At 40.7% G+C, this 13,360-nt stretch overlaps 1 protein-coding gene across 5 annotated transcripts in view; it reads left to right on the top strand.

The window, feature by feature from the left end:
• The window catches only part of LOC117403121 (spectrin beta chain, non-erythrocytic 1), a 106,003-nt gene that overhangs the window by 23,729 nt on the left and 68,914 nt on the right, over positions 1-13,360 (top strand). For 4 of the 5 annotated variants that reach the window (XM_034005133.3, XM_059024483.1, XM_034005134.3 and 1 more), the window contains one exon: positions 4,789-4,985. In XM_034005133.3, coding sequence (XP_033861024.3) covers positions 4,838-4,985 — 148 coding nt within the window. In that variant the 5' untranslated portion in view covers positions 4,789-4,837. Of the gene's footprint in view, positions 1-4,345; positions 4,393-4,788; positions 4,986-13,360 lie in introns of those variants that run through there. The other variant, XM_059024481.1, reaches the window with a different exon arrangement.

Genomic DNA, 13,360 nt, shown 5'->3' with positions numbered 1-13,360 from the left:
AACAGTAGTCACCTATAGAGACAGTATGCAGGATTGTACCAGAGATGTTTGCAGATGAGTATAACGTGAATGATGTAAAATGGTAGGGAAACCCAGCTACACAATTGCTTCCAATGCGTTTCTCTGCTGCAATGCTGGTTTGTGTCAGCTGCAGAGATGAAGTGCCCTTTACCGCTGTTGCTAAAAATAGCACAAGGACTTAGCCGTATTCACTGTAATATCATCTCATAACAAATGTAAGGGGCACTTGGGTACTGTACATACTGTTCTGTCCTGTAAGCCACAGTTGCCTTTTTACCTGTAGAAATACCCTGGTTCAGGAGGTAAAAACATACAGAGACTCCATTTTAGATTTAGTAAGTGTTGCTGTCATTGTTCTTCAGTTGATTCATGCAATTAGAGTGCATAGCATGTCTGTCAAATTGACTAAATGTCCTTATTCTTTGTTTAAGTATTTTTTTGCTTTTTGATAGCTCTATATATTTTTACACTGAAAACTAAAACGTAACCTTCTGAAATACTAAGCTTCAGAAATCCTTTTTTCTTTGTAATTCGAATCTGAGTTTGGAAATGTTAAAAAAAAAAGTGCTTTACAAAAAATGTGAAATATACTTTTCTTGATTGTAATATTTTACATCTATAAATGTGTGTGTTTTAAAATTCTATTTTTTTTTTTTTTAAACCGTGTGGATTTGAATAAAGGTCACAACCTTCATAAAAAATTAATTTGATAATGGGTCAATATTCTGCTTTTACAGTAATAGATACCATGATTACTGTATGTCCTTCAGTGATGTCACCAGAAGTGGTGCCTCCCAAATCGATTGTTTTATGAATAATTTATTTGAAGTAAGTTGCATAGATAATAGTAAAACTGGATTATAAACTGACGAAACGGTTGAAATAGTGCAGGAATAAACAACCCTTAACTTGATACTGTACAGAGTGGTTTTAAAAAAATGTATTTTTAAAATATTGGCACATATCGTCAGAAAAGAACCAAAATAAAAATCAGGCTAATACCTACAGTAAAGAAACGCTATACTGTACATATTGACATGTACTGCAATTCCCATTGCTAATGAATTATTTCAACAGAGTGTATTTCAGTGGTTGTACAAAAAAAATAGGCAGCAAAAAAAAAATACACCGTTGGGTTATAAGTTGTCAATACACTTTAGTATTAGGCCTATATAAATTCTTTTTTTTGTTTTTATTGCTGTCTAAGAGCAAGGAGAGGAAGAATATAAAATCATGATCGTCTAAAAAAGCAATCTGTTGTCCTAATCACCGTAAAACGATGGGGAAATTAATCAATATTATTGTGTCTTTATTGACAAATTACTAACAAATCTGTAATGACTCCCCTCTGTGTTGGTAATGCTTTTATTGATTCGATTCTCAAATACTTCCACACTAGTAGAATCTATGTACAGTATGCCTTCAGATGCACTTTAGGCAAAAGGTGGTTACATTATTGTCGTACAGTGACTCATATTTTAGCTTTTTTATTTTATTTTATTTTTTTAAAAGATGGTAGTAACATTCGAAATCGCTACTTGGTAGTAGGCCCTATGGAGGAAAAATAGTGCTTTGGAGGAAAAAGAGTGCTTTATGTATGCATCCCAGTGAAGAGCTTTGCAACAACATTTGTATAAATTCATACCCGTGATACAAAAATTGTACCAGTTTTACATTTATTGTATCTGTGAATGCATTGATTCATAAACCACCTTAAACATTATTAATATTGCCTTGGGTTTGATTTTTTTTTTATTTTTAATTTAACAAAAGAATGCAAAGTACTCTGCAAACAAACTAGACGTATAATACTGTTCCCAGCAGTGTGTTCAGCCCTAGGTACTGTTTAGTGTGCCACTGCTATTGATTAATAACCAATAACACATTGAGATCACGCTTTATGACACATCATTTTAAATCTATCCAACACTATACATGTACTCTCGTTTATTTGTAAGGCCTTTGGTCTGAGCACATCTTTTAAGTTAAGATCGTTGTCTGATTGTGCTGACTGTAGGCTATAATTGAATGATGTCATCAAACAGTGGTTAACTGATCAATTGAAAGTACTGATCTGTTAAGAAAGCATGCCTGAACATTTTTTAGAGCTAAACCTTTTGAATAGTTTTACAAGCCAGTGGGGAGAGTGTAATTTTTATAACTACTTCACACCCTGGAGTGTGTTGATATGCTTTTAAAACGACTATGTTACAGTAAAGAAAAAAAAAAAAGCACAAAGATTTTAAACTTAAAATTACTTATTATTGAATGTACTGTATCCTTTCAACCAGTGCAAAATAGCCCCCTATATTTTGGCTGTAATGACTACAAATTGGCTTGAAGAACTGGTTATAACTGCTGAATTGATTTGTTGTTATTATCAGTTTTTATTTGTTTTGTAGATATGCAAATATATTTACTAATTGTTATACTGCAACTTCATGTTATATATTTTTTTCCCCCATAAAGTAAAATTACAAAAATGTAATAATAAAACTGCTCACCTACATGTTTTATGTACATTTGATGTTTAAAATGACGCTCTGCATCTTTACATTTAAAACACCCATCCTTTGTTTATTCTCACCACCAGTCCTCCAGACTTGGGCTCAGTGTATTGGCTAGACTTGCATGCTGAATGCTACTCGTAGTCCGCAAAACTGTTTACTGCATTTTAATAAACACTGATGTCTGCAATTGCTGTACTGTTCCTGAGTAGGTCTTAAACTGCCTCAGTTTATCGGAAGCACGTTGTCCTTTGGCCAATAGGTGGCACCTTCATATCATGGTTTGTTGAAGGTACTGTAAGGTTAAGGTTGTAGTATTGAAGGATCAGTTTCAGGGTGTCCTAAGCAGGTGGTCCTAGAAGGGGCTAGCCAACAATGTGCAGTGAGCTACTGTTAATAATGGTGTAGCCATTTACAGAATTTCACAGGATAAATCTGCTTTGAACAGTAGGTGATCATAATTTTGACTGCTGTACAGTAGGCCTTGCTATCGTGATCTCAATCTTTTTAGATAAAATGAGTAAATGAGTTATCGGGCAAAGATTATGCTTGTGGCTTCTTGTCCCAACTTGTATTGCCATTAAATTAAACCCTTTATTAAAGGGGGTTACTGTAAATGTATTATATGCTGGTTCGTTTTGTATTGTTAGTAAACTGTTAATGTTCTACAGTACTGTACCTGATGCAGTAAATGTGGATATCAGACCAAAATACCTTATTTCTGGTAGTTCTAATAAACAATCTTAAAAAATAATAATAATAATAATAATAATAATACTTTAAAGCATTAAGCAATTTCAAATATTCATCACAAAAGTATTGCCACCTTTTACATTACAAGTCTGTAAAAATGTAATTGAACCAATTTAAATATATTGATTGAAAACCATTACACATTAACTAATCTGCATTATAAAGTCAGTAGACAGAAAGCAGGCATTATTTTCCAACATCTGTTGAACTTTTTGGCAACACAGCAGATGATGGTAAAGTCAAAGGAGTTGGAGTCTTGCTGCAAACTACAAAGGAAATGGCTACAGAATAGCATCAAAGAAATAAGGAATACCAAAATCCACAATCCTGAGCAATAATCAAGAAGTACCACAGAACAAATTCAATTGAAATGCTTAAAAGAAGTGGGCATCCAAAGAAAAGTATGGGTACAACAGGTAGAAGAATTGTCTAAGCAGCTAAAAAATAAGGACTTAAAGATTTAGAGGCATAAGTCATAATAATATATGAAAGAACTTTAGAAAGAACTGTGCTTTATACACGTAACATCAATACAAACCACTTTTAAAGAAAACTCTTAAAACAGTCTGTCTTAAATAAGCCAAGAAATATGACCAGGAATCCGTCATAATTCAACAGGCCAACAAGATGTAACATACTGGTAAAGAATGATCATAAACGTTGGAAAGCCATAATAAAAGCAAAAGGAGGACACACTAAATACTAAAGCTGGGGTGCCAATACAGTTGACATGGACACATATTTGAAATTGCTTAAGTGTATGCTTTTTTTTATATATAGTTTTTTTTTTTGTTAAACTACCAGAAATTGTATATTTTGGTTTTTGTCAGTCATGTGTGACTAATGTTTACTAAATGCTTGTATTTACCATGTGTGATGGGGTGCAGCCTATTTTGTGGTGGTTTTGTGTTTTCTGTATTGTTTAGAGTGAGTTTGGGGTGTGGTTCAGTGAGTTTGTGTGAGGAATGTGTGGAATGTGTGGAATGTGCGGAATGTGCCTGGGCTAATGAGGTGCGAATTGCCCAATTAGCCCAGGCACCTGTATAAAAGGGAGTGGTTGGGTATGTTAGTTGGTGAGTGTTTGTGACTGTGAGAAGACATGTGTGAGAGAGTGAGTGGTTTTCTTGATATAGTTTGTTTAAAGCCTGGTTTTTGTGTTTGTCTTTTTGGTTGGCCATCCTGCCTTTTGTTTTGTGTATTTTGTTTAATTAAAAGTCTTTTATTTTCCCTGCACATCCTGACTCTGAGTCTCCTTACCCCGGTCAGCCTGTCACACCATGTTTCCTTGAATTGTCTTGTATTACGTGTAGGGTGCCAATACTTTTGTCTGTGACCTGTAAAATAAAGAACTGCAACAGTAGCTTTTTATTTATTCAAATATAACAGTACAGTGTTAACCCCCCGTCATTAATTTTGAAGTTGTGTGTATTTTTTTTTTCTTTAAAGCATTCCAGTCATAAAATAATGACCTTTTTTTTTTTACTTTTTTTTTTTTTTTTTAAATCAGGACTTCATGAAAAGAAGCTGATGACGAGGAGCGATTCTTAAAGGTCAGCATGACATCAGCAGTAGCGACAGAATTAGACCATATGGAGATCCAGCATCAGTATAGCGACGTCAACAACCGTTGGGATGCAGACGAGTGGGACAATGAGAACAGCTCTGCCCGGCTCTTTGAGCGATCCCGTATCAAAGCCTTGGCAGGTAAGGGGACATGTCGCAACTAATGCCACCATTCCAAAGGCCTGGGCACACATTTCAAATCAGTCTTGCTTGCATCTCTGTGCAAAAATCACATGCATGTGGCAGTTAACTACGCAAGCCATTCCCATTTCACAGTCCATGTCATGAGGTAAACTTCCTTTGTGATACCATGTGTCCTGAACATGCACCTTCCACAGTGTACAAATATTAATAAGATGATCCAGTGCAGTAGAGTGTCATATACAGTTAACTGTAGTGACTGTTTTGATTTAAGGATTTTGGTAGCATGCATGCCTGGCAAGAACAAGGAAGAAGCAGTATTATTGCGCTCACAGATCTCTGCGCCATTTTTCCTTTCAAGAGCTGACCTGACGGAGAGCCTTGATCAGATAAGTACTTGTTACTTATGTGCTATATTTTGCATTTATTGTGTTTACACACATTTTATGTGATATTAAAATAATTGCTGAAATAGTTTTTACTAATTTACGTGTAGTTTGTGCACTACAGCCTGCTGCTTGTTACATCCCGCTGTAGCCTTGTGCCCTGCGAGTCACTCCTTCCCAGGAATCCAGCAACATAAGACAATTGACTTTGTGCTCTTCCCCCCAGTGCAATAGCTCTGGCTGGAGTTATTTATTTCTCGTTTTGGCTATTTTGTTGCTTTTATTTCTCTCTTTTTTTTTTTTTTTTTTTTATACAGAGACTACTCGCAGGCTGTCTGCAACATGATGCAATAGCGCACATGCAGCAAGAGCAGCTGGGCTCAGCAGCACTGCGCAGGACCAAGATACTAGCTTTGGTTGTGATTGCTTGCAATCTCTTTCACAGTGTCTTGCTGCCGTTTTGGTGACCGCTTTAGCATCACCATTACGAAGGCTGTTAGTACCATTACTAACAAGCAAGCTTCCCTCAATTTTGTGTGTAGTACTGACTGTATGGTTTTACCAGTGGCTTGTACAGATAGGCATCCTGTATGCTGCCACCCACAATGACTGTGAACCAATGAACCTATACGTACTGGTACGTGGAGCACTCTGCTTCCATTACTCCTACTCGGCGCTCTTCATCCTCAGTTAGAGCAGTGACTGTGTCATCACCCCATAGTGCCTACAGAATTACTCTAGAAAAATGTTCGATGGACACCCTGTATATGGTTCATGATGTGGAGAAGCTGGGCCTGGTCCATTTTCTGCCATTGGAGGCTTCTATTGCTGTCTTGGTCCAGGCACCTCATTTAGAGCTCCTGTCCAAGAACTCTACCTGCCCCAACAAGCAGTGCCAGGTCTCTAAGGTGATCCTCAAGCGCACCTATTCAGCCAGTGCGTTTGCTGCAAGACTGGGCAATTACAATAGCATCCTGGTAGCCTACCAGAGCCATTTTGCTGAGGTTCCTTTCTGAGAACCATAGGCCCTCACCACAACAGTTGGATGAGCTGCGCCTGGTTAACAAGAACCTGCTCCGTGTGTCCAAACTCAGATGGCAGGCTGTGGGTAGGAACCTGGCTGCATGTGGGCAGCTTTGGCTTTCCCAGGGATGTGTGCCTGATGGGGACAAGGCACCTCTGTTAGATGCCCCGATTTACACAGGGCATACATTTGGTCCCATGGTGGACGAGGTACTGTGTAAATCGGTGATGTTTGGAACTGGCCACCAGTTCCACCCCCCTGTGCAGACAGAAGCCTGAGGCCAAGCCACAAGTCGTGCAGCAGCCCTAGGAGTTTGCTGCCACATGCCCAGGGCACCTTTTCAAGGAGCCATCTATTGAGTATTGGTGTCAGTGCACCACAGGCATCTGGGTGCTTACTACCGTTCAAATCGGCTGCTCACTGTAGTTCAAGCACGGTCCCCCTGCCTTTCAGGGCGTGACTACAATGGAAGTCAAGGACGGGATGCCGCTGTGGTGTCTCCGGAGGTAGCAGCTCTGCTGTAAAAGCTTGGTATTTGTGTGATAGACCCCTTCCGGTTGGAGAAAGGGTTCTACTTCAGGTACTTCCTAGTGCGGTTTGCCTTTCAGAGATCCTTTTCTTGCCATTTGGCCTCTCTCTAGCTCCCCGTGCCTTCTGGAAGTGCATAGAAGCTATCCTGGCCCCATTGAGACTCGAAGGCATCAGAGTGTTCAGTTATCTTGATGACTGGCTCATTTGTGCTCGGTCTGCAGCACAGGCAGAGGTCCACATGAAACTTGGTCACCGGACACCTTCAATGGTTGGGCGGTGAATCAGGCGATGAGCCAGCTCTCGCCTTCTCAGACAGCTTCCTATGAAGGAGTGTGCTTGGACTCCAAGGCCATGCTGTCCACTCTGTCGGACGCTGAGTGCAGAGAATAACTGCCTGTTTGGAGCTCTTTCAGCTCAACAGAACACTATTGGTAGTGACATTCCAGAAGCTTCCCAGACCTTCCATTGGGTCGCCTGTGCATGCGCCCTCTGCAGGCCTGGTTCAACAGCAGGGTTTTTTAGCCCGCGTTGAACAGTGACTGCCTATTGACAGTGTCTCGTTACCATCTAAAGGCGCTCTCTTGGTGGAAACAGCCTCCCCATCTATGCCTAGGCATAGTGCTGGGCAGTGTCACCATAAGGGAGGTTGTCACCACGGACGCGTCCCAGGCTGTGCTGGGGAGCTGTGTGGAATGGCAGGGGTGTGCAAGGTGTGTGGCAGGGTCTCCACATCAGTGTTTTAGTGCTGCAGGCAGTTTACCTGGCCGTGCATAATTTTTTGCAGGAGGTTTGAAGGAGACGTGCTCGTTCGTACAGCCAACACAATATTGGTGGCTTACATCAACCACCAAGGTGGCCTAAGGTTGCCCAGTCTCCATTGTGTGGCCCGCAAGCTTTTGCTCTGGGCACACGAAAACCTTCTCTCCACTACAGCCAGTACATCTGCCCAGGGTGACAAACTGGGCGGCGAACCTCCTGTCAAGGAGAGTCCCCAGCACCTCGGAGTGGAAGCTTCACCTCGAGTTGGTGAGCCTCATTTGGAAGAGGTTCAGGAGAGCAGAGATCTCTTTGCCTCCCAGGAGTCAATCCATTGTCGCCTGCTTTGAGAAGGTGATGGCGAACAGCAAAGCTCCTGAGTGGCCAGCTGTGGAGACTGCCCAAGTGCCACGACCGGCTCAGTCAGGCACGGGGGACCTATCTCAGCTTGCCATGTCAAAATTGTCTCCCCAGGAGCTCATGGCCTGGCGAGGCAATTTTTGAAAGGGGCTCGGCGTCTTCCGTTGCCTGTGAAGAGATTTTTCCGCACTGCTTAATGCACTTATGAAGCCTCTATTTGAGCCCCAGCATTCAGTTGAGCTGACATTTTTATATAATTTAAAGCAACCTTCTAGCTCGTTATCACCTCCAAAAAGCGGGTGAGTGAGATGCTGGCATTCTCAATAGCGAAAGTCTGCTTAATTTTTACAAAGGCCAGGACTAAGGCCTTTTTGCCAAAAACGATCTCGACATTCCACGTCAACCAGTCTGTGGAATTAGAGGCTTTCCATCAAGCTCCTTTCCAGTCTGACAGAGAGCGGCAGCTCCATACACTCTGCCCAGTGCGGGCCCTGGCGTACTTTGACAGGATGAAAAGTTGGAGGCAGTCTGAACAATTTTGTCTGCTATGGGGCTAGAAGCTGCACGGCTTTTATAGCTGTCTCCCTTTGACGTATCGCATTCACCTGCGACATAAGTATGAACTAACCCTCAGCCTTGTAGCATTCCAGTCATTCTGCAATATTATTCTTGCGACGGCTTTGGTACACTCATTTGGTTACATTTGGTACTTGAAAGGGACCGTAGGTTATGATAATAACCTCTGGTTCCCTGAAATAGAAATGTAACCATTAACCTTCAAGGTCACTGCGTCCATGATTGTAGCAGGCTTAAAGGAAAACTTACACAGATCTGTGAGGGTAGTATTTTTATGCCCTTGAGCATGGCGTAACATTTGATTGATTTAAAAAAAAAAAACATTTATTTAGAGATTTGTTCCTATCCTAACATTTTCCCTATCGGTAACCTTAACAGTCATTTTGAGTTCTGTTTGTTATTTCACCTTTTGTATGTATATAAATGATTTCCCCCAAATTCGAAAGCATCCATTTTGTTTACATAAGAACATAAGAAAGTTTACAAACAAGAGGAGGCCGTTCGGCCCATCTTGATTGTTTGGTTGTTAGTAGCTTATTGATCCTAGAATCTCATGAAGCAGCTTCTTAAACGATCCTGGGGTGTCAGCTTCAACAACATTACTGGGGAGTTGGTTCCAGACTCACAATTATCTGTTTTAAAAAAAAGTGCCCCCTATTTTCTGTTCTGAATGCCCCTTTATCTAATCTCCACTTGTGACCCCTGGTCCTTGTTTCTTTTTTCAGGTCGAAAAAGTCCCTTGGGTTGACATTGTCAATACTTTTTAGAATTTTTTTTTTTTTTTTTTTTTTTTTTTTATAAATTTAGTCGTAGCCAATTATTTTTATTATTTTCTCCCAATTTGGAATAGCCAATTATTTTATTATGCTCAGCTCACCGCTACCACCCCTGCACTGACTCGGGAGGGCGAAGACGAACACACACTGTCCATCGAAGCGTGTGCCGTCAGCCGACCGCTTTTTTTCACGCTGCAGACTCACCATGCAGCCACCCAAGACCTACAGCGTCGGAGGACAACGCAGCTCTCAGGCAGCTTACACGCAAGCCCGCAGGCTCCTGGCCTGACTACAGGGGTCGCTGGTGCACGGTGAGTCGAGGACACCCTGCTGACCTAACCCTCCCTCCCCTCGGGCGACGCTCGGCCAATTGAGCGCTGCCTCCAGGGAGCTCCCGTCCTCTGTCGGCAAAGGAATAGCCTGAACTCGGACTCGCGATGTCCAGACTATAGGGCGCATCATGCACTCTACGCAAGTGCTTTTACTGGATGCGCCACTCGGGAGCCCCTACCTTTTTAGAATTTTGAATGCTTGAATCAGATCGCCGCGTAGTCTTCTTTGTTCAAGACTGTCTGCTTATGACATGCCTTTCTTTCTAGAGCAGCAATATCCTTTTTGTAGCGAGATGACCAGAACGTAACACAGGGAAGTAAAGTTTTAACATTACTTCCCTTGATTTAAATTCTTCACTTTTCACTATATATCCGAACATCTTGTTGGCATTTTTTTATAGCTTCCCCACATTGTCTAGATGAAGAGATTTCTGAGTCAACATAAACTCCTAGGTCTTTTTCATAGATTCCATCTTCAATTTCAGTATCTCCCATATGGTATTTGTAATGCACATTTTTATTGCCTGCGTGCAATACCTTACACTTTTCTCTATTAAATGTCATTTGCCATGTGTCTGCCCAGTTCTGAATACTATCTAGATCATTTTGGATGACTTTTGTTGCTGCATCAGTGTTTGCCACACCTCCTATTTTTGTGTCGTCTGCAAATTTAACAAGTTTGCATACTATACCAGAATCTAAGTCATTAATGTAGATTAGGAATAGCAGAGGACCTAATACTGATCCCTGTGGTAAACCACTGGTTAGCTTGCTCCATTTTGAGGTTTCTCTTGTAATCAATACTTTCTGTTTTCTACATGTTAACCACTCCCTAATCCATGTGCATGCATTTCCTTGAATCCCTACTGCATTTAGTTTGAGAATTAATCTTTTGTGCAGTACTTTGTCAAAATCTTTCTGGAAGTCTGAATAAACCATGTCATATGCTTTGCAATTATCCATTGTCGATGTTGCATCTTCAAAAAAATCAAGCAGGTTAGTTAGACACGATCTCCCTTTCCTAAAGCCACGCTGACTGTCTCCCAGGATACTTTTACCATATAGGTAATTTTACATTTTGGATCTTATTATAGTTTCCATAAGTTTCCATATAATAGAAGTGAGGCTTATTGGTCTGTAGTTACCTGGTTCGGTTTTGTTTCCCTTTCTGTGGATCGGTATTATGTTTGCAATTCTCCAGTCTGTCCGTACAAACCCTGTGACAAGATACTGTTGCAAGATCTTGGTTACCGGTTTGTAAATAACTTCTTTCATTTCTTTGAGTAGTATTGGGAGGATCTCATCCGGCCCAGGGGATTTGTTTATTTTAAGAGCTTCTAGTCCCTTCAACACTTCTGCCTCTGTTATGCTAAAGTCATTTAAAACTAGATAGGAACAGCTTGACATGTGGAGCATGTTGTCCGTATCCTCCTTTGTAAAGACTTGTGAAAAGTAATCATTTAATATTTGCTGTTTTTTTGTCTTCGTCTATGATTTTCCCATTTGTATCTCTTAGATGTTTAACCTCCTCTTTTGAATGTTCTCTTGCTGTTATAATATTGGAAAAACTTTTTGGAATTGGTTTTAGCCCCTTTAGCAATGTTCATTTCTATCTTTCTCTTGGCCTTTCTAACTTCCTTTTTGACTTGCATTTGCAGTTCCAAGTACTCTTTCTGTGTGCTTTGTTTTTGGTCCCTTTTAAATGCTCTGTAAAGTGCCTTTTTTCACAGAATATTTTTTAACCCTTTGCGGTCCATTTATTAAATGTACGTCAGGCACGTCAGGTCTAATTAATTTTCACACGCGCAGTTAATTTTAGACGCGCTGTTTAAGAGTATTTTTTTCCACAGTCAAACGGGTTTAAATGGCCCTGCATATCAACAAAGCACTCACTAGGCATCTCCAGCCCCGCCCCACCCTTTCATTCGCTATAGCTTTCACCTATGTAAGAAATAAATAATAATAAAAATGATAGTCGTACATACCGATCAATCATCTCCTGACCACTCGTTTTATCACCAAACTCCTCAATAATGCGATCCAAGTCATTATTTTATTACTATAACATCTCAAAAAAGCTCTGCAAATGTCCGTGTTCTCTGTGCGCTGATGCACTGATCAGCCAGCTTGTTTACTATGCCGCCCCGTTATCTGATACAGGGCCATGTATGACTATTCATGAGAGACGCTTTTTTTTTTCCCCCAGACTTGTCTCTGCTCTTGTCGCTCCCACTCGGCAATTGAATGGTTTTCTCTGCTTTTTCCGGAGAAAAAATGACCAGAAACCCGTTTTTTGCATTGCTATAATGATGTCTGACCTAGTCCGACAAAGGACCTGAGAGGAATAATTGCAATGTCGGACCCAGTCCGACAATGGACCGCAAAGGGTTAAATGATCTGTTAAACCATTTTGGCCATTATGTTTTTGATTTAGATTTGTCTACTTTTGGGAAGTAATTGTTTTGTGCCTCTAGTACTACATTTTTAAAAAACAGCCATCCTTTTTCCGTGGATGTTTTCTCTAATTTACTCCGGTCTACTTCTATTAGTCTCCGTTTCATACCTTCATAGTTTGCCTTTCTAAAATTGTAAACCTTCGCTTTAGTCATTACTTTTTGGGTTTTAAAAATCACTTCAAATGAGACCATGTTGTGGTCTGAGTTTGCCAATGGTTCTTTGACCTCCTGTTTTAGTTATTCTGTCTTCATTATTTGAAAAGACTATTTTATTTCAACCTGGTTAACCGCTGCCACCCCCGCACTGACTCGGGAGGGGAGACGATGGACACACGTGTCCTCCGAAACCTGTGTCGTCAGCCGTCCACTTCTTTTCACTCTGCAGGCCTGCCATGCAGCAGCTCTGGGCAACTTACAGGCAGGCCCGCAGGCGCCCGGCCAGTCTACACGGGTTGCTGGTGCGCGGTGAGCGGAGGACACCCTGGCCGACCTAAGCCCTCCACCCCCCGGGTGGCGCTCGGCCAATTGTGCGCCGCCTGCTGGGAAATTCTGTCCAATGGCCATCTCAGTCTCCGTACTTGAACCCCATTGAAAACCTGTGTTTTCAATTGAAGAGGGCAGTCCATAAGCGCAGACCGAAGGATATCAAGGATCTGGAAAGATTCTGTATGGAGGAATGGTCTAAGATCCTTCCCAATGTGTTCTCTAATCTCATGAAACATTATAGAAAAAGACTCAGTGCCGTTATCCTTGCAAGGGGAGGGTGCACAAAGTACTGAAAACAAGGGTGCCAATAATTGTGACACTTCATTTTTTTGGAAATAAGTTTATAATTTGAGAAATGTGTAATTTTGGTTGATTCCATTGAATCATTAATAAAGTCAAATATATTCCGCATGTTGGTAAATTACAATATAGCTCAGTACTTTATACAGTTTTTTTTGCTCCTCTTTATCAAGGGTGCCAATCATTTTGGAGGTGACTGTGTTTTTATATATATATATATATATATATATATAAATCTACTGTATATTGCTCAGACGCAGGCAGAGCAGGGGGTCGTGTTTTTTATTTTACAGCAAGACGTTACAATATGTAACACATTAAAGTAGAAAAATATCCCAGTAGTAAAGAATATGTTGTGTGAATTAACTACAAAAGAAAGGATGCCAAATAGC

The sequence above is a fragment of the Acipenser ruthenus genome, chromosome 5 (assembly GCF_902713425.1).
Source record: "Acipenser ruthenus chromosome 5, fAciRut3.2 maternal haplotype, whole genome shotgun sequence".
Lineage (NCBI taxonomy): Eukaryota > Metazoa > Chordata > Actinopteri > Acipenseriformes > Acipenseridae > Acipenser > Acipenser ruthenus.
The sequence above is the reverse complement of the archived record's forward strand: the minus strand, read 5'-3'. Positions and strand labels throughout refer to the sequence as shown.